General features: G+C 48.1%; 3 protein-coding genes across 11 annotated transcripts in view; 2 read left to right on the top strand and 1 right to left on the bottom strand.

Moving 5' to 3' along the window:
- Positions 1-2,952, top strand: part of ZSWIM5 (zinc finger SWIM-type containing 5) — a 256,853-nt gene extending 253,901 nt beyond the window's left edge. Inside the window, exon 14 of the mRNA XM_043574788.1 lies at positions 60-2,952. Coding sequence (XP_043430723.1) covers positions 60-922 — 863 coding nt within the window. The 3' untranslated portion in view covers positions 923-2,952. The remainder of the gene's footprint in view (positions 1-59) is intronic.
- Positions 2,953-4,030: 1,078 nt separating this feature from the next.
- Positions 4,031-7,758, bottom strand: UROD (uroporphyrinogen decarboxylase). 5 transcript variants are annotated; one of them, XM_043574784.1, is made up of 10 exons: positions 7,594-7,758; positions 6,561-6,673; positions 6,362-6,441; positions 6,223-6,285; positions 5,815-6,012; positions 5,528-5,689; positions 5,026-5,163; positions 4,763-4,863; positions 4,615-4,681; positions 4,031-4,268 (listed from the first exon to the last, which is right to left on the bottom strand). In XM_043574784.1, the coding sequence occupies exons 1-10, from the start codon at positions 7,599-7,601 to the stop codon at positions 4,107-4,109; spliced, it is 1,092 nt and encodes a 363-aa protein (XP_043430719.1). In that variant the 5' UTR covers positions 7,602-7,758; the 3' UTR covers positions 4,031-4,106. The 5 variants fall into 5 exon arrangements, with proteins under 5 accessions (XP_043430719.1, XP_043430718.1, XP_043430720.1 ...); XM_043574783.1 differs by lacking the exon at positions 7,594-7,758 and adding an exon at positions 7,299-7,431; XM_043574785.1 differs by lacking the exon at positions 7,594-7,758 and adding an exon at positions 7,299-7,431 and having other exon boundaries at positions 5,555-5,689.
- A 1,713-nt stretch (positions 7,759-9,471) lies between these two features.
- HECTD3 (HECT domain E3 ubiquitin protein ligase 3) lies at positions 9,472-18,674 on the top strand. Of its 5 annotated transcripts, none has more exons than XM_043574779.1 (21): positions 9,472-10,216; positions 10,398-10,558; positions 10,809-10,901; positions 10,981-11,116; positions 11,379-11,494; positions 11,581-11,694; positions 11,842-11,924; positions 12,620-12,785; positions 13,012-13,093; positions 13,773-13,955; positions 14,107-14,159; positions 14,337-14,401; positions 14,557-14,660; positions 14,921-15,040; positions 15,156-15,245; positions 16,224-16,430; positions 16,722-16,851; positions 16,939-17,013; positions 17,137-17,218; positions 17,360-17,431; positions 17,629-18,674. In XM_043574779.1, exons 1-21 carry the CDS (start codon positions 9,848-9,850, stop codon positions 17,711-17,713), a joined length of 2,586 nt encoding a protein of 861 aa, XP_043430714.1. In that variant the 5' UTR covers positions 9,472-9,847; the 3' UTR covers positions 17,714-18,674. The 5 variants fall into 5 exon arrangements, with proteins under 5 accessions (XP_043430714.1, XP_043430716.1, XP_043430713.1 ...); XM_043574778.1 differs by having other exon boundaries at positions 9,481-10,216; positions 17,578-18,674; XM_043574777.1 differs by having other exon boundaries at positions 9,486-10,216; positions 18,307-18,674.
- The last annotated feature ends 6,313 nt before the right edge of the window (positions 18,675-24,987 follow it).

Raw genomic sequence — 24,987 nt, 5'->3', positions numbered from 1 at the left:
TGGGCAGACCTGGATGGAGACCCGGATGGCCACGGCTGAGCTCAGGCTCTCCCTGACAGGTGTGCGGGCCTTGGTGAGCATTTTGCAGAGCTGGTACACACTCTTCACTCCCACTGAGGCTACTAGCATTGTGGCTGCCACAGCTGTATCCCACACCACTATCCTGCGCCTCAGTCTTGACTATCCACAGCGGGAGGAGCTAGCTAGCTGTGCTCGCACGCTGGCTCTACAGTGTGCCATGAAGGATCCACAGAGCTGTGCCCTGTCAGCCCTTACACTCTGTGAGAAAGACCACATCGCCTTTGAGGCAGCCTACCAGATCGCCATTGATGCCGCCACTGGTGGCATGACGCATTCACAACTATTCACCATTGCCCGCTACATGGAGCTCCGTGGCTACCCGCTACGTGCCTTCAAATTGGCCTCTCTGGCCATGAGCCATCTCAACCTGGCCTACAACCAGGATACCCATCCGGCCATCAATGATGTGCTCTGGGCGTGTGCCCTCAGCCACTCTCTGGGCAAGAATGAGCTGGCGGCCCTCATTCCGCTTGTGGTGAAGAGTGTGCACTGTGCCACAGTGCTTTCAGACATCTTGCGGCGTTGCACAGTGACTGCACCTGGCCTGGCTGGTATCCCAGGCCGCCGCAGCTCTGGAAAGCTCATGTCCACTGACAAAGCTCCACTCCGCCAGCTGCTGGACGCCACCATCAATGCCTATATCAACACTACACACTCACGCCTGACACACATCAGCCCTCGCCACTACGGAGAGTTCATTGAGTTTCTGAGCAAAGCTCGGGAGACCTTCCTGCTGCCCCAGGATGGCCACCTGCAGTTTGCCCAATTCATCGACAACCTCAAACAAATCTACAAAGGCAAGAAGAAGCTGATGCTGCTGGTACGAGAGCGCTTTGGCTGAGAAAGCAGACAGTTCACTGCCAGGGCAGCCTGGGCTCCCAAGTACCACAGGTCAGGCCAAGGACACCAAAACATTTGTCCACCCTGAGAGGACTCTGAGTACCTGTGGCTGAAGCCAAAGGACCACAGGGCTAAGCATGGGAAAGTCCAACTCTAGCCAATATGCCTTCCTTGGCAAGGTTCTCACTACAGCCCACTGTTCCTGAAGGAACTGGGCCCTGCAGATCAATCAGAAACCCCACAACATGCCACCTCACGCCCCTATATCCTGCGTGTCCTGGGCATTGGCCCACTCTCCCTTGGCAAACACAGAACACTGTTCCGTCTCAGGGATTGCTTAACCAGAGAAACAGAAGCATTTATGGTACTGTAAATACTATAGTTTATGTGTTGCCAATTACATTGTAAAGTTGTAACTATTTATAATTCTGGTTCTAATTTGATGGGTACTTGAAGTAGCTGTGGGTGGGAAGATAGGCTTGTTTTCTGAGGAGACTCACAACCATTTCTCAGGTTTCCCTTGCAGAGTATATACTGTTTGCAGAGGAAGAGTAGGGGTGGCAGGGAGAACAACGGCCAGTTATAATAAATCCCAGGTCCAGTCTATGCAGAAACCCAGCCTGCAAACACGGGTCATCTATAGCCCAGTGGTGGGTGAGGGGCAGGGCCAGTACTGGACTTAGACTCTTGCCTCATGAAGCCATGAGAACAGTGAAGCTCTTGCTCCTGCTACACACAGGTTCTCTAGGAGCCTGTTGAGCTCCTGAGAAACAAGTTCAAGGGGAGAGTGAAGGTCTGGGAGGCCACTGAGCTCATACTCATATTTATCTACTCTGGTCATCTTTGTGTTAGAGAGTATCTGGTTTTATCTCTAGTTATGTATGCGTGTGTATGTATCTGTATGGCTAAGTACATATATCTGTGTGTGTAGATAGATCTGTGCATACCTGTCTGTGCATATATATTTATGTGTATGTCAGTTGTGTGTGTACATGTGAGTACATATCTGTGCTGGACTGTAGGTTTCTGTGTGAGGGTATACACATTTGTCAACATGTAAGAATACATACCTGTGTGTTCATGTTTGTCAGTGCACATTTAGTGGGGAGTGCATACACAGATGCATGTGTAAAAACATGTTTGTATGCTTGCTCTCCATTGGTGTGTCTTTATACGTGTACCTATGTGTATTTTGACATGCAAGTATGTCTGTGAATTTGTTGGAGGATCTGCATGAATGTGTTCCTTTTCTTTTTGCCAGATCTCTCTTCCCCATTCCTCGTCACCTCTCCCACCAGCTAAACACGTTCCCCATCTCTTTGCCTCCCTTCCTCACCATTCTCTCACCAAACAAGCTTCTAAGCACTAGTCTCCTTCTACCCCAAGAGGGGCTCCTTTAGCTCCAGTTCTCTTCTTGCCCTATACTTGCTTTCTTCCCTTGCCTTTCTACCTCAAGCTTCCTCTGCCTGCCCATTGGTCACTGTTGTGGAGGCTGGGGCTGGAATGCATTTGGCCTTTCCCTTTCTGAGTAGTTTCTACCCCTAGTGGGCAATGCCTGTCTTAGCCCTAGCTGACGTCCACAGTGTACCATGTTCCTACTACCTTCCTGACCCCTGTGCTCAGCCTGGAATTGTTATAGGAGGTAGCGAGGGCTTTCAGAAGAGTCATTTGGATGCCAGTGTCTTGGTGTTTACTGTTTCACGTTTTAGTTCCCGAGTAGGGGGTGGGGGGATGATAGGAAAGGGGTGGTATAGGTAGAATGTGAACTAAGGACCTGTCTGCTTTATGTTCTTCTTTGACAAACTGTGTCTCTTTTTTCTCCACACTAACCAGTAAGTTGTTTTCACTGTTTGTGGCTACTTAAGTCTTACTGTCCAGCCATGGGCCCCTACAACCTCTCAGCCCCAATAGGTTGGTTTCAAAAAAGAAGACACTCCCATTTCTGTATCACGTATCACGATTGCCGTTTTTTTAGCAAGTGTGTGAACTCACAGTGCTTTTCTATGAATAAATCATGGATCACAGAAAATATCATTTTTCTAAAATCAGAAATTGTGTTCTCTCAATAAATGGGCCCTTTTCTCTCTTCTGCATTGCCCCAGGCTGGGACAAGGAATTGGTTGGGCCAATAGTGCAGTGGGTTCCTAGTAGTTTAAGGTGAGGGAGAATGACAAATGAAGAGTTTCCTGCCATACCACACCCCTCTCCAGTGTCCACAGGTACCTCAGACCTTGTCCCATGAGGTAGGTACCACCATGATGGGTAGAAACACCAAGGTCCTGGGGCGCCTGGGTAGCTCAGTCGGTTAAGCGTCTGACTTCGGCTCAGGTCACGATTTCGCGGTCCGTGAGTTCGAACCCCGCGTCGGGCTCTGTGCTGACTGCTCAGAGCCTGGAGCCTGCTTCCGATTCTGTGTCTCCCTCTCTCTCTGACCCTCCCCCGTTCATGCTCTGTCTCTCTCTGTCTCAAAAATAAATAAACATTAAAAAAAAAATTTTTTTTAATAAAAAAGAAACACCAAGGTCCTGAGAAAATTAGATTGTATGCTCAGAAAAGAATGCAGAGCAACCCTGAGCACCATAGGGCCTTTTGGCTTCAGAGACCTTCTCACCTTAAAGATGCAAGTCTAAATCTTTAATCCTAAGCATCCTAGTTTTGAGTCTTTATGTCCTCCCCCATATTTTGGTGTCAAAGCTGAAGGCCTCTCAGTTTCTCCCTGCTTACCTAAATTCCATCTTCCTCAACAGACCTCTCTGAAATATTCTAGCCAATTTTGTGCTCCTCTCTGATATACACTCCCCTCCCTTTCAGACACAAATCCCTATAAATCTGGCTGTGTATGCTGTGGGACCCCATTTCTCTGCAAATGTCACAGCTTCAGCTGCCAGGAAGCTTTACCCAACCCCATTTAGCTTTCATGCTTGGAGAGCTGAGAGCATGATGGTGGTGAGAGCGCTGACATTAAGTCCTACAGTATATATTCACTGACATCTAAGCTCCTATGACTTGTGGAGAGGATGCAGAAAGGGGCATCCAGGAAGGAGCAGAGGCTAAGAAGGAACTGAGGATAAGGGCAAAGATCTTTCACAAATGAAAGTATACGCTAGACTCCAACTCTGAACTTTTATTCTCCTGGAAACAATCAATCATCTTTGTTAGTGGCAGTTGAGGGAAAACATGTATGCTCAGTTCTGTCGAAGCAGACGTGAGTATCTGTGCACGGCATCCACAAAGGCCCCCACATGTTCTGGGTCCATGTCAGGGTAAAGTCCATGGCCCAGGTTGGCAATGTAGCGCTGTGGCCCAAAGTCATTCAGCATCTGCTGCACCAGCCGTCCAATCTCCTCCTGGGGGACCAACAGGGCACTGGCTACAGGGGGGCCAGCAAACCCTACACTCACTATACATAATAGTGACACATACACATGTAGACATGCTTCTACTAAGTGTTATTCATTCAATCATTCACTCAAAAAAGTCTACTGGATGCTTAATATGGGCCAGGCCCTAAGACAACACAAATGAACAATTATAAAAAAAAAAAAAAAAAAAAAAAATCCTGCTTTACTAGAGCTCACTTAGAGGGACAAACAGATATAATAAAGACACAAACACACAGTAATACACACAACCATATCCACAACCATGGGAGTACACAAACTCACAGACATACACAGGAACTCGGATTGATACCTCAGATGCATACAGGGCACAGGGGTCCAGGTTGCCCTGCAAGGTCACCGTCTTCCCCACACGTTCCCTGAAAGCAGAGTCAGTGCCACATTCTGGTGATTGCACACATGGCAGCTGCACCCTCTCCACCTCACCCACCATCACTCACCGGGCTTTCTCTGGGGCCACTGTCCAGTCAAGCCCAACCACCTCGTAGCCAGCTTGGGCCAGCTCTTCCAGGGCAAAATGTCCATCTTTAGCAAAGATGATCTGGAAAAGGGCAGACCTCTGAGGCTACAAAAGGACCTTGCTATGCCCACTAACCTATCTTGGCTGCGCCTCTGCTGCTCTCTAGTGGTCACTTCAGTCCATGCAGGAAATACCCTGAAAGTTCCACAGGCCCACCTTCACTTACTCTTTCCCCATCCTTACCATGGGCACTGGTGCCAGGCCTGACTCCTGCAGCCTGGCCTTCACGCGCTTAGCCACATCACGGATATAGGGCAGTGCAAATTTATTGAAGAGTTGTGGGCCAAGATGCCCTGCATGGGACTCAAAGAGCTGCAATGCCTACAGTTGGGAGGTAGTAAAGAGAAATATATAACACACAAAGAGGAAGAATCTCAGGCCTCACACACAGAAAGTATCTCAATTTTTCCCTAGTGACTTCAGACCCTCATACTGCCTAAGCCTATAAACCTAGTTCCATTCAAAAAGTTTTGCCTTCTTTAGATCCCAGTGCTAACTTTGGTTTTTTAACACATACAACATTGCCAATGTCAGCATCAAGGTGGGCTTAGCTGCGCCAGCCAAATCACTGCAGGCCAAGCTTCTTTCATGCCTGGAATTAAGACACTTATCCTCTCAGATGTAGGAAACTCTGCTGCTTCTTTTCCTTCTAGACCCCAGCCTATTTCTCTCCCTCAGGACCCACCTGGGCACCAGCAGCCACTTGTCCTACCAGATATGGGACCAGAGCATCAGTGAGGATGCGAAGCAACTGGTGACTAGCCTGCGGTCTCTGGTAAAGCCAGCGCTTGGCCTGAGCCATGGTGCTTGAGCTGCCACCCTCAATCATGTATGTCATCAAAGTCCACTGCAAAAGGATACAAAAAGAATGTCACAGGTGTAAAAGCCAGACTGATACTTCCTTCCCTTGTGTACACTAGACCCTCCAGAGTGATTTTCCCATGCCCAAGTCCCTGCCATGTTCCACATTACCGGGGCACCAGCAAAGCCAATCAGCGGCACACGCCCAGCTAGCTGTTGTCGAGTGAGGGTGATGGCCTGGAACACATAGCCCAGCTCAGAGGCCACTGTTGCTGGATCCCGGAGGCGTTCTAAGTCCCGCTCTTCTCTTAATGGCTCTGGGAAGCTAGGCCCTTTGCCAGGCACCATAGTCACCTCCATGCCCAGTGCCTGGAGGGGGAGAAAATACCTGGATTCCCAACCTGTAACTCTAGAAGGAAAGGCTGTTTAGCCCATGCCAAGAAGGAGGAAAAGGAGAATGAAACTCAGCCACACTCCATCTCTTTCGGCCCAAGTTTTTCCCTGTTAGGTGAAGATAAGTGCTTATCTTGAGCTTTGACTATCTTTACCCTTTCTTACTCATCAGGTTTGAGCAGGTACCTGGGGTACAACAAGGATGTCAGAGAAGATGATGGCAGCATCCAAAGGGAAGCGACGCAGTGGCTGTAGGAAATAGAAGACAGGTTACTAGGAGGCAAGCAGAGGGCATAAATTCCTCCCTTTTTTGTGGAGTTCTCACCTGCAAAGTCAATTCACAGCAGGCCTCTGGGGAGCGACAGGTGCTGAAAAAGTCCTGGGCAGCCCTAGTTTCCCTAAACTCTGCAAACAGAAGAGGGAAGGCAGGGCTCCACCTTGAGGAACCTCTGAACCCCTCCCCTGCCCCTCAAAAAACTTCACCCTCCAGAGTTTCACCTAGACTCCCAAGCTCTGACCCTGACCTGGTAAGTAGCGGCCTGCCTGCCGCATGCACCAAACGGGAGTGTAATCTGTGTCTTCTCCCCATGCTGCTCGCAGGAACGTGTCATTCTTCAGCTCTGGAAAACCCTGGGATCTGGAGATCAGGAGGGGGTGGGGGTAGGTGTCAGTAAACTAGATTGGGGGTTGGGAAAGGCCTGGGTTCTTAAGGCGAATTCATTCCAACACCACTATCTGCCTTCTCCAGGCCAGTTCCTAAGCTGTGGCTCCCCACCCATTCCGTCTCTTTTTTGCCTATCAGATGGCGCACAAGACTAGAAGGGCCCGCGCTGGGGCCTCTATTTTACACAGTCCCAACTCCCCCCAGCTCAAAGCCAAAGCCACTAGAAAGACTGGGGAGAGGGGGAAGGAAAGCTCAGTAAGGACTGATTAGGGTCTCTGGACCAGAAAAATCTCAGGAACTGGGGTACCTATGGGCTGGTTCCGGAGCTTATAGATCCCCAGGCTGAGGGACAGTCAAGGAGAAATCAGAGTAGACGGTGCCGAAATACGGATCTTAATTGAGGATTAGAAAGTCCTGGGGACATCCCCTAAATGAAAGTCTCGGGAATCCATGGGTGGAGGATTCGGGATTCCAGCGACTGGAGTTCGGTTTGGGAGCTCTCCAGGGCGGAGGAAGAGGGATATAGCGGCAGATTTCTGAGTTGGAAGACTCAGGTCAGAAGCCACACTGGCCACACCTCGTGGTGCAGGGAACTCACCCCAACCCGTTAGCCTCCATGATAAGCTGTCAACGACTGCAAGCACAGTCCGCACTTTAAACTGAACTGGAGCCTGCTCTGAGATCAGGCTCCACCCCTTCCTGGAATGAACCAGGGCCGTAGCCATGTTGAAAGTCACATGATCAGACTCCAGCAACAGCTCCCGGGCTGTCCCGGCTGCTGCCTGTAGGACCACCCTACCTCCGTCACCGTAAAGTCCGCTGTAGCGACGCAGCAACAAACGCCGCCCCACGCCCACCCCACCCCCAAGAACCTCGCTATAACTACGCCTTACCTTGGCATCAGCAGTTTCCTCTCCTCTGATGAGGATGGTGAGGAGGCGTTACCAGGATGCCCTTGTAATCCCGAAGGTTCAGCCCAAGATTCACTTTTACTCCCACGCTCAATGATTCTAACAATCTTATGCGTAATGACTAGGCACACTGTCGGTTACAGAACCAAGCCATCCGGGGAAATGAAATCATTAAATATTTATATAACCTACTAAGAGGCGGGCAGTATAATAGATGCGGAGGTTACAGTGGTGACCAAGACAGCCCCTTCCTTTAGGAAGCTACAGACTGGTGGGGAAACAGAATTGGCAAGCATAATAATAAATGTTTTATGAGGAAAAAGCTAGAAGCAGCCAGCAAAAGCTCCTCGCTTAGCTGGGGAAAGCAGTGGGGGTATTCCAGGCAGAAGGAACAGCATGTGCAAAAAGAAGATGCAAAAGGGGCGCCTGGATGGCTCAGTCGGTTAGGTGTCCGACTTCAACTCAGGTCATGATCTCACGGTTCAGGAGTTCAAGCCCCACCTCGGGCTCTGTGCTGGCAGCTCAGAGCCTGGAGCTTGCTTGGGATTCTGTGTTTCCCCCTCTCTACCCCTCCCTGGCTTGTGCTCTCTCTCTCTTTCTCTCTCAAAAATAAACGTTTAAAGAAATTAAAAAAGAAAAAAAAGAAGAAGACACAAAAGAACAAATACCTATTATGGGAACCAGAAGATTAATCTGGTGAAATTAAAGAGGCTGGAGATGTCTTCAGAGTCCAGGTCATGCAGGCGCCCTTGTGAGATTTTCTTGTTCACTTTATTCTGTAGTAGTGTGGTAGCATACAAAGAGCTTGGAGAGAAGGGAAGTGGGGCACTACATTCCTAACTTCCTAGGGAGGAAAAAAAAAAGGAAACCTGACCAAATTACATGATGTCATTTATTATTTCTTTCTTGATAACTTTGGTTATTTGAAAATTATATTAAAACAAAGTTTCCATCCAAGTGTCCATGAACAGATAAATAGATAAGCTACATGTAGTGTGTATATGTATGTGTATATATACACATATACTATATATATATATATATATATATACACACACACACACATGTATAATGGAATATTATTCAGCCCATAAAAATACACTAAGTTTTGATACATGCTACAATATTATTGTAATATTATGCTAAGTGAAATAAGACAGATACAAAGGGACAAATATTGTATGGTTCCACTATAGAATATCTAGAATAGGCTAATTCATAGAGGCAGAAAGTAGATTAGAATTTACCAGGGGGTGGGAAGAGGAGGCCATGAGGAGTTATTGCTTAAAGAGAAAGAGTTTCTATTTAGAGTGATGAAAAAGTTTTGAAAATAGATAATGGTACTCTTAAAATGGTTAAAATGGAAAATTTTGTTACACTTACCACAATTTTAAAAATTAATATATCAAAAACCATTGAATTGTACACTTTAGATGGGTAAATTATATGGAGTATGAATTATATCTCAGTAAAACTGGTTGCAGGGGAGGGCACAAGACAAAGTTTCCTTTTCCTCCATGGTTGTACTTCAACACCTGTCCATCTTTCTTTTTCTTTCTTTCTTTCTTTTTTTTTTTTTTTTTTTTTTTTGCCTCTATCCTATCTAACCACCTTGGGGTCCCTTTCCCACCTTGCACCTTTCTTCTCTTCTGGTTCAGGATTACTGGGAGAAACTGTGTGTCCGAGGATTAGGAATAACTACCAGGAGCAAGCCTGAACAACTCAAGACTCGTGTCACTGGTAGGGTCGAGCAGGGGATTATTCTCCCAAACGTTTTTGTAACACTGCCCCTAGGATGGGGAGCCTGAGAGGATATCTAGAAGATTTTTAAAGATTCTTCTGGTTTTAGTATGACTCATTGGGTGTGGGAAGGCAAAAACAGGAGGTCAGAGAACGAGAAAAATGGCTGTTACAATGATTCAGGCTAGATATGATTGTGGTTCAATGAGGGTATAAAATGGTAGCAGCAATAAGGATGAAAAAGGGGAGACTGATCAGGTTGGCGACTACTGAACTTGGGTCTGGTTGGCTGAGTGGGAGGCACGTTGGTTTGCAAAAAGATTAAGTATCCGGGTACATAGGATAATACGGCGGGTGCGAGGGATGCCCTTAGTCCAGAATTTACGGCAAGGGCTGGCCGAAGGCGGGGCAGAGCGTGGTGAGAAGCTTGATAAGCCTTCGTGGCGGCGGCTTCAGCAGCTCAACCACCCCTGGCCTTTCTTTTTGCTGTTTCGCCATGGCGGGCCCAGGCCCGGGCGCGGCTCTAGAGTCCCCTCGGCAGCTGCTGGGCCGCGTGCGCTTCCTGGCGGAGGCAGCGCAGAGCCTCCGCGCCGGACGGCCGCTACCAAAGGCGTTGGCCTTCGTGCCGCGCGAGGTGCTCTACAAGCTTTACAAGGACCCGGCGGGACCCTCGCGCGTGTTGCTGCCGGTGTGGGAGGCGGAGGGCCTGGGGCTGCGCGTGGGAGCCGCGGGCCCCGCCCCTGGTACCGGCTCCGGGCCCCTCCGCGCTGCCCGCGACAGCATTGAGCTCCGGCGCGGCGCCTGCGTGCGTACTACCGGAGAGGAGCTGTGCAACGGCCACGGGCTCTGGGTGAAGCTGACCAAGGTACTCCCAGGCCTGCCCTGGGATCCGCAAAAGACCCCGGGGCCAGGGAAGCTCCAGGCTGTTCTCCTCCCCACCCCCATATTGAGCTGGCATTGCGTTCCGTGTTCTTTGCCTTGGGCTGGGCAGGGCGGGCCGCTGGGCAGTTCCCTGACGGCTGTTCCCATCTTGCGCTTCTTGGCAGGAGCAGCTGGCAGAACACCTGGGCGACTGCGGACTGAACGAAGGCTGGCTGCTGGTGTGCCGACCGGCCGAGGGCGGGGCCCGCCTCGTACCCATCGACACACCTGACCATCTTCAGCGGCAGCAGCAGCTCTTTGGCGTGGACTATCGACCTGTGCTCAGGTGCTGCACTTGAAAGGGCGGAGCTTGATGCCTGATAACCTAGGCCGGGAAGGAAGTGTGGCACAGCGAGGGAGGTGGGATGTGGACTGAAGGCCGGGTTAAGAGCAGGAAGGGGCGGCACCTGAATGGAGCTGGGGTGAAGCTTCTGGAGGCCTAGATTGGTGGAGATTGAGCTCTGGAGAAAGCCCACTGGGGGTGTCATTCTGCCCAGTGATGTCTCCCCATCCCACCCCCTACTCTGTGCCCACAGATGGGAACAAGTAGTGGACCTGACATACTCTCATCGCCTTGGATCAAGGCCCCAGCCAGCCGAGGCATACACGGAAGCTGTACAGAGGCTACTGTGAGTGCGCTGGGGTGGGATAGGGAGGAAGGATCTGCAGGTCTGGGCCTGACCTAATTAGGGACTTGGGGTTGCTTAGCTATGTGCCCCCGACGTGGACCTACGAGTGTGACGAAGACCTGATCCACTTCTTGTACGACCACCTGGGCAAGGAAGATGAGAACCTGGGTAGCGTGAAGCAGTATGTGGAGAGCATAGACGTTTCCTCCTACACGGTGGGTGCTGGGACTCCTCCCACCCCAAGCAAGATGTCCCATCTTGCTAGATCCAGAACCCTCACCTCTAAGCCAGGGCCAAACCTGAACCCCACAGGCCAGACTTAGTCCAGCACTGTATTTTGGAAGTCCTGTAGGAATCCCCACTTGCACACATACCAGCTGTGCTTTTGACCAGCTCCATGTATTTTTTTTCTTGTGCTCCCTGGCCCAAAGCACACCTCCCAGTGCACACTGACTCCACCTCTCTGCCCCACCCCAGGAGGAGTTCAATGTGTCCTGCCTGACGGACAGTAATGCAGACACCTACTGGGAGAGTGATGGTTCCCAGTGCCAGCACTGGGTACGGCTTACCATGAAAAAGGGCACCATTGTCAAGTGAGTGGGCTCTGAGGTAGGACAGGGTGGGCAGGCCAAGTGTTTATAAGTATACAAAGACCTATGTGTATACTCTGACCACCTAGGAAGCTGCTGCTCACAGTGGATACCACAGATGACAACTTTATGCCTAAGCGGGTAGTGATCTATGGAGGCGAAGGGGACAACCTGAAGAAGCTGAGTGACGTGAGCATTGATGAGTGAGTGAGCAAGCTGGTCTGGGAGGGGACATGGGGCATGATTCTAGTAATGGGGCCTGCCCCCACTTGGAAGCATAAGGTTAGGTTAGAGCCCAGCAATCCCTACAGGCAAGGGGTATTCAAAGTGCCTCACATCCATCTCCTCAGGACCCTGATCGGGGATGTATGTGTCCTGGAGGACATGACCGTTCATCTCCCAGTCATCGAGATCCGCATCGTGGAGTGCCGAGGTGGGGCTTAAGGCTATAAGGAGGGAAAGGGAGTGACAGAGTATAGATAGTGGCTAGCTGTTAGTGAGTGTAGAGAAGAAATGGGGTTGGAGTTGGGATGAAGGCTATCAAACTAACTCCAGGATTTGAAGCTTTGGGCCTGAGCCAGGTGGGAGGCGCCAGGTATATGCCTTCCTTAAAGCTATAGAGGTTTTGGGGCGCCTGGGTGGCGCAGTCGTTAAGCGTCCGACTTCAGCCAGGTCACGATCTCGCGGTCCGTGAGTTCGAGCCCCGCGTCGGGCTCTGGGCTGATGGCTCAGAGACTGGAGCCTGTTTCCGATTCTGTGTCTCCCTCTCTCTCTGACCCTCCCCCGTTCATGCTCTGTCTCTCTCTGTCCCAAAAATAAATAAACGTTGAAAAAAAAAAATTTTTTTTTTTAAATTAAAAAAAAAAAAAAAGCCATAGAGGTTTTGGGCTCATCTGGAAGAGGAACTGAGTTGGGACCCTCAGGCATCCCAATATTACAGTGATGGATGGAGGAACCGGCAAAGAATATAATAATCAGAGTCAGATGAGTAGAAGGGGCTCACAAAGGTCCCAAGTTTCTAGGGGCTATGGGTGACAAAAGTCTGAGCATCAAAGAGCCATTCTCAGCTCTGAGAACCAAAGAGGCAGTAGGTGCCCTAAGTAACTTTGCTCTGACTCCTTCCCCCAGATGATGGGATTGACGTGCGTCTTCGAGGGATCAAGATCAAGTCATCTAGACAGCGGGAACTAGGGTTAAATGCAGACCTGTTCCAGCCAACCAGTCTGGTGCGATACCCACGCCTTGAAGGCACTGACCCTGAAGTACTGTACCGCAGAGCTGTTCTCCTGCAGAGGTGGCTGTGGTCCTGGGCCTGCCAGGCCCGTCCTTTCCCCCCATCCTGAACCTCACATGTCTGTATGAAGGAGGTTCTCAAGGCCCTGTACTGTAAGCTGTTCCACTTCAAGGGTCAGGGCAGCCCCTGGGCCCTGCCTTCTCCTGTCTTTATGTGTTGGGGAGTGAGAGGGTCTTAAATCCATGCTACTTTCTTTAGTTGCATTATCTTTATCCACTCACCCCAGATTCATAAAGATCCTAGACAGTGTCCTACACCACCTGGTACCTGCCTGGGATCACACGCTTGGCACCTTCAGTGAGATTAAGGTGAGCCTGGCCCACCTAGTATTGGTCTCAGCAGTGGGCTCCTCCTTTCTGTTCATGCAAGCATTCACCCTTTTACACAGAGTTCTTCAAACCTACTCTAGGCCTGGACCTTTGCTGGGCTCTGGGAATGTAGGAAAAAAGCAAGACACAGATAGTTAAAATTCAGTGGTAGGCATGCTGTTCTCCCAGATAGTATATGAAATATACAAGAGCTGGGGTGAAGAAGTGACAGTGTGCACAAGGCAGGTTGCATGAGAGGTGCATCCTGGGAGTTGTTAGCTGCTAGATAACTTAAGAGAAGTATACAGGTAAATGTGAGTATGACCTGGGGATGAGGCTGGGAGTGGGGAGGCAAATAGCAGGCCCTGATAGCAGAGGGCACTATGGGCCAGGCTGTGAAGCAAGGACTATGTCCCAGGTCAGTGAAGCCATTGGAAGGGTTTTAAGTAGGCAATGACAAAGTTTGATTTTTTGTTTTAGAAAGCACCTGCCCCCCCCCCCCAACCCCGGTGACTGGACTAAGGGAGAGACGGGAAACAAGGAAGGGGAGGGTCGTGGGGGGGATGAACTAGGCATGGACTAGAACCATGGAATTGGGTCCAGGCATAGAGGAAGGTTCCGGGTCCTGGACAGAGACTGACTGCCTGCCAGTCTTGCTCTGGCCACCTCTCCTCACCAGCAAGTGAAGCAGTTCCTGCTGCTATCACGCCAAAGGCCAGGGCTAGTGGCCCAGTGCTTGCGTGACTCAGAAAGCAGCAAGCCCAGCTTCATGCCACGCCTGTACATCAACCGGCGCCTTGCCATGGAACACCGTGCCTGCCCCTTAAGGGACCCTGCCTGCAAGAACGCAGTCTTCACCCAGGTCTGGACCACTTGGGGTCGGACCAAGGGAGGGTCAGTAAAGGGCCTGGGGGCTGGACCAAGAGGAACCTGAGTGAGGTCTTTGGTCTGAAGTGGGGCCAGATCTTGAAACAGACTTTCCTATAACTCCCTCCCTTTTCCCCTGCCCCCAGGTTTATGAAGGCCTCAAGCCCTCTGACAAGTATGAAAAGCCCTTGGACTACAGGTATGGCATGAGGTTGAGGGATTTGTGCTGGAGTTACATAAACTATATATACCTGCACACTGCTTCTGGAACCCTTCACCATTACCCCTCCGTAGCCCCTACTTCTGGCTGGTATCCTGTGAACCATCCTGAGCCCTGGCCCAGCATGGATGGCCCAGCATCCACTCCTTCTTACAGGTGGCCCATGCGCTATGACCAGTGGTGGGAGTGTAAATTCATTGCAGAAGGCATCATTGACCAAGGTGAGGCCCTGACAAAGGATAATAAGGGTCCAGCCTTCAGAGTGGTAGAGGCTTCTGGGGTCACGAGCCAACCAAGATAGAAGACCTGCTTATTAACCCTTTATGGGGGCTGGGACTCTTGAATTCCCCAGTGGAGAGCATCTGTGTCATTTCAGGGGGTGGTTTCCGAGATAGCCTGGCAGACATGTCAGAAGAGTTGTGCCCTAGCTCAGCAGACACCCCTGTGCCTCTGCCCTTCTTTGTGCGCACAGCCAACCAGGTAACCTCCTATCTCTACTTCTCAAGTTGTTTCTGCTGTTCATCTCTGCAAACCTCCCAGGTGCTGAACTAGAGAGGGAGCAGAGGAGGGACCGAGTTGCCTGGGGCAGCCTCTGGGCAGACAGGAAAGGAGGGGCTATTCTACAGTCAGGGATCATTCAGGGCCTCTGGTGGAAAGTGTGCAGGCAAGTCTTTGGAGAATCTGGGGCAACAAAGTAGGGTCCATTCCATGCCATGCTGACAGCTCTATCTTGGGGGCAGGGCAATGGCACTGGTGAGGCCCGGGACATGTATGTGCCTAACCCCTCCTGCCGAGACTTTGCCAAATATGAATGGATTGGACAGCTGATGGGGGCTGCCCTTCGGGGTAAGGAATTCCTGGTGAGTAGCCTAATCTGTACCCACATCAGATGAGCCTGGCCCCTGGAAAGAAGAAGAACCATCCAAACCTGGGCAGCCCAATGTGAGAATACCATAGTGATTATTTGTTCCATAGGTCCTGGCTCTGCCTGGTTTTGTATGGAAGCAGCTTTCTGGTGAGGAAGTGAGTTGGAGCAAGGACTTCCCAGCTGTGGACTCTGTGCTGGTAAGTAAGGCCTGGACCTGGTGTTTACTCTATGCAGCCCCTGAAGATTGCTGCTCCCAAAGGATGTCTTGAACCTTCTCTAACCTCACATGTGCTCCTTCTGTTCCCATGGCTTCAACTACTTTCTTTATTCTGGTGACCCCTAAAATCTTACCTCTATCTCCAGCCTCTTTCCTAAGTTTGGAGTCATATATGCATCTGCCTGCAGGACATCTGCCCCAGATGGAACCTCAGGCTCAGCACTGGGAGTTCATCACCTCCCAGTCTACTGCCCTCTAGGGGTCCCTGTCTCAGAACAGCACCACTACCCACCCTTTCCCATACCAAGGGCCTCAGTGTCAGCCTTCATTCCTCCTTTTCCCTCACCTCCCACATTCTGTTACATCTCCCTCTGGAATCTGTCCACTTCTTCTATTTCAGGCTCTCCTCCTAGTTCAGGCCACTTTCCTTTCTGACACAATCAGTGACTGCAAAGTTGGTGTTCCTATGTCCATTCTTACCCATCTGATCTCCTGCAGCCAGAGTAATTCATTTCCCTCCTCTTGTTTAAACCCTTCAGTGTCTCTGCTCTGGGCTTAGGGTAAAATGCAGAACCTGACAAACCTTATATGACCTCTGTATGCCTGTCCACTTAGTTCACATTCAGGCTCTAGCCAAACAGATTCCACAGGCCTTTTGCTCTTTCAACCTTTTTTCAAGATGTTCTCTCTCCTGACTTCCTTGTAGCCCAGCCAACAACCAGCCATCATTTAGGTTTTAGCTTGGATGCCATTTCCTGCAGGACACCTTCCCTGGCAGCCAAGGAAGTGTTGTCTTGATGCTTTCATAGCGCTTGTACTGACCCCCTCACTGCCCTCATTACCTGCATGGGACTGCCTTGCCTGTCTGCCTCTCCTGCTTCCCTGTGAGCATCTTGAGAGAAAACAACATTGTCTCAACAATGAAAGGCTGACCTCCTTGCCTCTCTCCAACCCCCAGGTGAAGCTCTTGGAAGTGATGGAAGGAATGGACAAGGAGACATTTGAGTTCAAATTTGGGAAGGAACTAACATTCACCACTGTACTGAGTGACCAGCAAGTAGTAGAGTTGATCCCCGGGGGTGCAGGTATCATAGTGGGATATGAAGACCGTTCTCGTTTTATCCAACTGGTGCAGAAGACGCGGCTAGAAGAGAGCAAGGAGCAGGTACCACCCAGAGGCCAGGAGAACAGAGAGCTTTGCACAGCTCCTGATAATCAGAGCCTAGCCTAATAGGCTACCAGTACCCAATCCCAAGAACTCTGGCCCCTACCATTCCTCTGCCCTACATTCCAGCTTGTTGGTGGGAATGAACTAGAACTAGGTGGCCCCTAGTGCTAAACAAACATCATGTCATGTCCCCCATTATCTCTATGAGTGGATGCCAAGTGACTCCACCACACACTGATTTGGGAGTTGTGCCCTCTTCCCTAGCCAGGCCTCTCCCTCCTTCTCCAGGTGGCAGCCATGCAGGCAGGACTGCTAAAGGTGGTGCCACAGGCTGTGCTGGACTTGCTGACCTGGCAGGAATTGGAGAAGAAAGTGTGCGGGGACCCAGAGGTCACTGTGGACGCTCTACGAAAGCTCAGTGAGTGTGGGGCAGGGCAACACAGGGATAGAGGCTTAAGGACTAGGTAGGTTGGGACCTAAGAATGAATTCTGACCTTGTCCCTAGCCCGGTTTGAGGACTTCGAGCCATCTGACACTCGAGTGCAATATTTTTGGGAAGCACTGAACAACTTCACCAACGGTCAGTGGAAGAGGGGAGAGTGATGCCTGGGTTCAGACTCCACTTGTGGGATACAGAAACAGGGTAGAAATTGTAGAACCTCCCCCACCATTAGTGCAGGCACTGATTTCCTTCTCCATCCAGAGGACCGGAGCCGCTTCCTGCGCTTTGTCACTGGCCGCAGCCGTCTGCCAGCACGGATCTATATCTACCCAGACAAACTGGGGTGAGTGCAGGTGGCAGGGGTAGGGGTCCAAAGGGTCTGTGGCTGGCCTTTGCCCTCTTCCCCCCACACATACTCACATGTCAGACCCCTATCCTGTGCCCCTACAATTCTTTCTAATCTGTGGCCCCTCCACGCTCCCAGCTATGAAACTACAGATGCGCTGCCTGAGTCTTCAACTTGTTCAAGCACCCTCTTCCTACCACATTATGCCAGGTGGGTTTCTTAGGCTCAAACCTAGAGAGTGGGGAGTGGGGGAAGGAGTGGTATCCTAGGATGGAGGAGGACTTCCAGTACTGAAGTGCACAAACTGGAACCCCATCACCCATCACCCTGCGCACTGACCGCACTGACCCTCGTAGTAATGGAAGGACCTCTGCACCTGGTGCTGACCAAGTCTCCGTCTCCCTCAGTGCCAAGGTGTGCGAGGAGAAGCTCCGCTATGCGGCGTACAACTGCGTGGCCATTGACACTGACATGAGCCCTTGGGAGGAGTGAGGCGGCACCAGGGGGCAGCCTCGGGCCAGCAGGACCGTGCCTGCACAGGTCCCACTAGGCGGCGCCCAGGGTGAAGACATGTTCCCTGGACCGGTGGGGTCTGCATACTCCTGACCTGAGCTGACATGCTCAGAAAAAGACAGCACGCCCCTGTGTCTGCTTGGAGTGGGGGTGGTGGGTTGACCCTGGTGGCCCAGCCCCACAGACCCTCAAGCCCTGTGCGTGCTCGGGCTTGCTTCCCGAGTTGTTCATCCTCTGTGAGAGGGAATCCTACAAGCCCAGCACAAGCTGCCAGGCCTGAGCTACTTGAAGGGGGCCTTCTAGCTCCCCACCCCATGGACTTTACTTCAGTTTTTTGTTGTTGCTTTTTTTTTTCTTGGCTCCCCTCCCCTCCCCCTTTTGCTCCTTGTTTTTCTCTGGCTTCAGCCTGGATTCAAAACTAAAACCTCTGGAGGGTGGTGGAGGCTCCTCCCCAAACAAGGCATTGGAGTAATGGCTATCCTCTTTGGTCACCTGCCCCAAGAATGAAGCAGCAGCTAAGCATCTTCTCACTCACATACTTGTATTTTCCTCCTCTCCCTCCATACCCAAAGTGTGAGCTCTGCCCTTCCTCCAACCCAGTCTCAAACTACACAGTGCCATCACCTTCTTTGGCTCAGAACCTACATGTTCTCAACATTAAATCACTACCACCATACCGTATTCAATGCTTCTGCATCGCCTCCAGCCTGATTCCCCATCTGCTGTGTCATCTTCAAGATTGTACAAGGTTAAAGCCAGTTATGTCCTCTCTGAAATCTTCAGTAGCTCCCTTTCACCCAACTCAAAGCTTAGACTTTAAACCTGCTCCTAAGCCTTATGCAGGTCTATGCCCCAGTGCTCCTCCCTTAAGGGCCTCCATGACACCCCATCAAAGAAGATCTTGCACATGGGAAAGTTTAATAAATGGATGTATTCATTCCTTCAGAATGTGTTTATTGGGCTCCAGAGGGATGGCAGAGAAGGTTCTTCTAGGACTTCAGGGCTCTTGGCTGGAAGCCAGGGAGATCATGTGTCAAGTAGGAGTGGTGAGTCTCACAGTGACAAACATTAAATTTGGAGATAAGCAGGGAAATAAGGACGCTACTGGGAGAGGGGGCAGTGGTGTGCAAAGCCTGGCCTGGCATCTTCTGGGATGGAGGATGGGAATCCACCTTCAGGAACCAGGTAGGCAGAAGAATTTGACATTGTAAAAGACAAAGCCTTGAGATGGCTGATAAACCAGCCAGGTCAAGCTTTTGACAAAAGACACAGCAGCACAGCTACTCATTCACCCACCACACTGCCTCCAATTGCCACACAGCTAGGGTGCAGTCTTTAAGAACAAGTATTTGGTGAGAGATCTCCTGAGCTTATAGACCCATCTCCCTCCCCCAGCAGGAGTTGACCTCAAGCATGGTCTCAAGTGAAGTGGCATTCATTCTCCCAATGCTCCTCCATGCTGCCCTGGCTGGGAAACTCCAGGCCTTGGCCTTGAACCCTCCCTCTGGGGCTGTGCGTTTCCCAAGGCCTATCTCCCCATAACTCTGTGTCTAATACCCCAGCTGAGCCTCCCAGGCAGCCCTCATCTTGTGACTCCGATGCCTGTACCTTGGGTGGTCCACAGGAGACCTACCTCCCTCTTGTGGCAGCCCCTTCCTGTCCAGGGAGGTGAAAGGGTAGGAGCCCCTGAGGCTACCACTCTCATCCAGCTCTGTTCTTCCCAGCAAGCTCCCACCCCCTTGTGCAGCCTGCCCCCTCATTCCACCTATCAGAGGAGCACATTCCCCTTCTCAGGGAAGAGCCTGGCCAGCATGTACCTGCTGGGGCTATTCTTGGTTTGGCCCCTCCTTTACCAAATTGGACTCACACTGTTTATTTTGTAGCTTGCTTTTCATTCATTCATTCAATGAATGCATCAAGCAACCATGTCAGGCATTATACTAGGCACAATGGGGAAAATGTTGGCTAAACAGATAATTTTTGCTCTCTTGGAATTTAAAGTCTCATGGGAGAGAGTATATTAAATAATTGCATACACAATATTTAATAACATTTGTGTAAGAACTCCAAAGGAGTAGCGAAGGGTATTGTTAAAGAGCAGGGTGATACTAACCAGTGGGGCTCAATGGAATGCTAAATCCTTAGGCAGAATAACTGGGCACAAAGTCCAGCCAAGAAACCTGTTGAGTCCTGTGTTACTGGACTATTAAGGGAAGAGAGAGAAGATACTCCAGCCTTAGAAGCTTGTTTTAGGATTTTGCATTGCCAAGCCATGAGGGTGTCAAGCAAGGGAGTGACATGATCAGATCTGCCTTTGGCATCTGTGTAGAAAATGAATTTGAAAAGGAGAGACTAGAGGCGGAAATGATGGTCACTGGGGCAAGGGACATACTCATTTTAACTGTTATTTTTGTTAGCTGCATTTTGTTACATTTTAAGAAATTTTCCTAACTTCTCATTTAAAACCCTCTACTGGGGCACCTGGCTGGCTCAGTCAGTAGAGCATGCAACATTTAATCTCACGGTCATGAGTTCAAGCCCCACATCAGGCATAGAGGTTACAATAAAACAAAACAAAAACTCTGTAGATGGATAGTAAGGTCTACAAAATTTTGATATTGAAAACTACAAGTATTATAATAAACACCCTCACACATATATCCTTCCATACCTATTTGATTATTTCCTTAGAATAATATCCTGAAATCACCATCAAACTGCCAAATTACCAGGATGTATCAATTTTACTCCCTTTAGTGTATATTCATACCTTTATTGTGTCAGGTGTTGCAATACCTTGGTTTTCCCAGTCTGTACTTTGCCACTTAATTTCATATATGTTCTTTCCTGATTTACAAAATTTTAAATTTTTATGAATTCAAAACCCCTATGGAAGAAACTGTATATTGAATATATTCTACGTGAAGTCAACATACTATACTAGTTAAGGGCACATTCTGTAGAGTTAGCATCCCTGTATTCATATCCTGGTTTTTCCACATACTAGCTGTTGACCATGGCCAAGTTTTCTCAGTTTTCTTTTCTTTTTAATGTTTATTTATTTTTGAGAGAGACAGAATTTGAGTGGGTTAGGGGCAGAGAGAGAGGGAGACACAGAGTACGAAGTAGGCTCTGGAGAAGTAGGCTCCAGGCTCCGAGCTGTCAGCATAGAGAGCCCAACGCAGGGCTCGAACTCACGAGCTGTGAGATCATGACCTGAGCTGAAATCAGACCCTCAACCAACTGAGACACCCAGGCACCCCTCTCAGCTTCCTTTTCTGAAGCACCTATCCTTTTACTGTTGATTTGATTTGAAGTGCTATCTTCTCATAATTTTGTGCTAAATTTATATATATATATGAAATCCTAAAAAATTTTTAAGAAGAAATCATTTTTCACAGTACTGCCAGAATATTAAAATGACATTGCAAGTTGAAACCAAAGAGACCTTAATAGTCAGTGGGAGAAACTACCATTGTTCTGTGACCTTTAAATTTTTTTGTCAAAGCATCAAAAACTTTCTTACTGTCAGTTATAAACGTAGAGGGAAATCAAAACATACTAAACTAATATTTATTTACTATTTTGTAATCTAAAGCATTTAGAGAAATTGAGAATTGTTTTTCTTGCAAAAAACATACCAAAAGTAATTTGAACAATGCTTTCCTCTTTTATTTAAAATATGGAACAAGGGGGCGCCTGGGTGGCGCAGTCGGTTAAGCGTCCGACTTCAGCCAGGTCATGATCTCACGGTCCGTGAGTTCGAGCCCCGCGTCGGGCTCTGGGCTGATGGCTCGGAGCCTGGAGCCTGTTTCCAATTCTGTGTCTCCCTCTCTCTCTGCCCCTCCCCCGTTCATGCTCTGTCTCTCTCTGTCCCAAAAATAAATAAATGTTGAAAAAAAATTTTTTTTTAAATTTGTAAAATATGGAACAAGTATCTTCACTATGTTTTGATGAATTGTCATATACCTTTTTAAGTTTGGATCAGCTTCCAACATTCTCTTCTTTGTATTTTACAATCTCATTAAATTTATCTCTAAGAATTCCTTGAATGTGAAGGACTTTTTGCTGGCATAAGTTCCTTTGGAACATCTTCCCTTTTGTCACAAGCATTTTCTTTATGTAGATAAAGTAGCCTTCACTAAATTCCTCTGGCTGTGTATCTATATTCTCTCATGATAGCAGTACTAACATTCCCACAATCAGCCATTTCTTGTATAACTCCATATATGTTCAATTGAATTTCACTTCCTGCCTTATCACTTTTCATTTCTTTGCTGCACTTTCATTTTGTTGACCAATTCTGTTATCTTTTTTTTTTTAATTTTTTTTTAACGTTTATTCATTTTTGAGAGACAGAAACAGAGCATGAGCAGGGGAGGGGCAGAGAAAGAGGGAGATACTGAATCCAAAGCAGGTTCCAGGCTCTGAGCTGTCAGCACAGAGCCTGACGTGGGGCTTGAACTCATGAACCATGAAATCATGACCTGAGTTGAAGTTGGCTCAACCAACTTCAAAAAGGCGGGGGACGCTCAACCAACTGAGCCACCCAGGCGTCCCCCGCCTTTTTTTTTTATGTCACATGGGTTTATCACTGGGAGACAAGGAAGCAACACAACTACATTCTTGCCGTCTGTGTATAAACAATTAAGAGATGTATGGTGACTACCAACATACTGAAAGAAGTGACATGATTGTTTCACTGTTCATGATGCGTGTTCAAAAAAGTTGATTCTATTTTTTACAGTATTCTCATTGCTTTTGTGGAGGAGAGAATTTTTAGAGGGACTTACTCCACCATTTTTACTGATTTCACCTGTTCATTTTGATTATACTCATAAATTTATTATATAGAAAGTTATAGAGATTTAAATGGGACACAAGTCCCAAATTTCAATAACCTCCATAAAACTCCTAAGACTTTGTAGCTGCCAGTGTGGTGTTCCCCTCCCTGTCCCTCTTCCCTAACTTTTTCTTATTTCTAAAGTTTTATCACACTTTAATATGCTGCACAGTTTACTCATTTATTACTTAAATTTATTTATAATGTATGCTGCCCCTGCCTGTTGGGATGAGGTTGGATCCTTATTTGTTCACTAATATACCTTATGAGCCTTAAACTGCCCTGGGCACATAGCAGTCACTCAGTAAACAGCTGTTCAATAAGTAAAGTGTGGCTCATAAACCATACTTTCCAATTTAAAAACAAGGAAAATCAGCCCTCTGAAAATTTTGCTTCTAATAAAGGAGAAAAACTAGCAAATTGATTAAATCAGTATTTTTTAATTGTTTAACCATAAGCAATCCAGATTCAGACCTTTAAAGCCAACAACAATGAAAATTCTGTGTGCTTGAAAGGAAATATTGAAGTCCTAATTAATGAAGTTTCCTTCCAAGCCCTTTATAGAAACACTATAGCATCATTTGCTCTCTAACTTATCATGAATCTATTAGGCAACTGGTGGGCTTATGTACAAAAATAAAACACAAATATTTTAGGACCTGCAACTGGTTGCCAAAGTAGAGTTTCTCTTTTCATTTTTATCTTTCACTCAGTACTCTAAAAATAATAATTTCCTGCCCCACTGACAAGTCCACAGCCAAATGGAGTAGATGAATATTATGATGTGGCCAGCAAATTCCCAAAGAGAGAACTCTTGCAGACCGTGGGAAGAGTATTTCTGAGCCAAGGCCCAACTTTTAAAGGTTTCCTTTGAAAGCTGAAAGAGAACTTTGGAGCTTGACCTTCTTGGGCTAGTCCCCACCACAGATAAACACATATATACAAATGTCCCCTGGGGAAGAAATGTGAACAAGAAACAAACATTATAAGGGGCGCCTGGGTGCCTCAATCGGTTAAGTGGCCAACTTCAGCTCAGGTCATGATCTCACGCTCTGTGAGTTTGAGCCCCGCGTCAGGCTCTGTGCTGACAGCTCGGAGCCTGGAGCCTGCTTCTGTTTCTGTGTCTCCCTCTCTCTATGCCCTTCCTCCCCCATTTGCACTCTGTCTCTCTCTGCCTTTCAAAAATGAATAAATGTTAACAAATTTTTTTTAAAGAAACAAACATTATAGGGAACAGTCTTTATTCAGTAAGCATTTATTGAGTACTTCCCATGTAATTAATAAATAAAAATAAATAAGTATGAGGCTAAGCATAATATAGATAACAATATAGATTGATTTAGTGAGAAGGAATGTTCAGAAAGAGATGTTGTCAGTGACCTGGGCCCTCAACTCAGTTTTTCCACCACCACATGGGAGGTCAAGGGAAATTTTATGAGAAATTTTTAATTTATTCAATATTATTTACTTAGTATGTCCCAGGTCCTGTGCTGCTGGGACCTGGGTAGAGAGGAGCAACTAAGATATTGCCTTTGTCCTCCAAGGGCTCCCAGTGTGATAGAGAAAACATAAAAAAGGGATGACAATATTTTGTGATAAGTGCCATAATGTAAGTACTAGAAGCAGTGGGAGGCAGAAAGAAGGAATCCATGAGGCGGCAGTTCTTAAAAGTATGCTCCATGGACCTCTGGGAGTCCTCAAGATCCTTTCGATGGATCTGTCATGTCAAAATTACTTTCATAGTAATACTGAAATATGATTTGCCTCTTTCATTGAATTGATATTTGCACTAATGGTGCAAAAGCAATGGTGGCTAAAACTGCTGGTGCTTTGGCATGAATCAAAGCAGTGATACCAAACTCTATTAACATGCATTGCATTCTTCACTGCCACACACTTGCAATAAAAATAAAATAATAGTAATAAAATAATAATAAAGCAAAGTTTCATTTAATGTCTTTGATGAAGCAATAACATAATTTTATTAAATCTTGGTCCCTGAGTACATACAAACTATCAAAATTAATGAAGTAAGCCAGTCACTTCAAGGAAAACCACTAATAGTATTTGCTACCAATGATAATATTTGAGCTTAAAAGAGAAAATCAAAAGTTTGGAAAACCTGTATCTGTCATCATAAGCTTACCAGCTTTACAACATGTAAGGATTTTCTGATGAGATTGGTGGTTATATTAACAAATGTAATTTTTAAAATATAATAAGGGGCACCTGGGTGGCTCTGTCAGTTAAGCGTCCGACTCTTGGTTTCAGCTTAGGTCGTGATTTCACCATTCATGAGTTCGAGCCCCACACTGGGCTCCACGCTGCCAGTGTTGAGCCTGCTTGGGATTCTCTCTCTCTCTTCCTCTCTCTCTGCCCCTCCCCTGCTTGTTCTCTCTCTCTTGAAAAA

Source organism: Prionailurus bengalensis, chromosome C1 (genome assembly GCF_016509475.1).
Source record: "Prionailurus bengalensis isolate Pbe53 chromosome C1, Fcat_Pben_1.1_paternal_pri, whole genome shotgun sequence".
Classification (NCBI taxonomy): Eukaryota; Metazoa; Chordata; class Mammalia; order Carnivora; family Felidae; genus Prionailurus; species Prionailurus bengalensis.
Note: the sequence above shows the minus strand (reverse complement) of the source record. Positions and strands in the feature narration are given on the sequence as shown.

Excerpts from the sequence above, each read along its gene's own strand:
- UROD (XM_043574783.1), bottom strand. The coding sequence starts at position 7,318 with ATGGAGGCTAACGGGTTGGG. Across the intron at positions 6,013-6,222 it reads ACATCCTTGTTGTACCCCAG|GCACTGGGCATGGAGGTGAC; the intron begins GTACCTGCTCAA and ends CTCCCCCTCCAG. Across the intron at positions 5,690-5,814 it reads TTGGCTTTGCTGGTGCCCCG|TGGACTTTGATGACATACAT; the intron begins GTAATGTGGAAC and ends ATCCTTTTGCAG.
- HECTD3 (XM_043574777.1), top strand. The coding sequence starts at position 9,848 with ATGGCGGGCCCAGGCCCGGGCGCGGCTCTAGAGTCCCCTCGGCAGCTG. Across the intron at positions 12,786-13,011 it reads AGAGCTGTTCTCCTGCAGAG|ATTCATAAAGATCCTAGACA; the intron begins GTGGCTGTGGTC and ends CACTCACCCCAG. Across the intron at positions 17,432-18,306 it reads TTCCTACCACATTATGCCAG|TGTGAGCTCTGCCCTTCCTC; the intron begins GTGGGTTTCTTA and ends CCATACCCAAAG.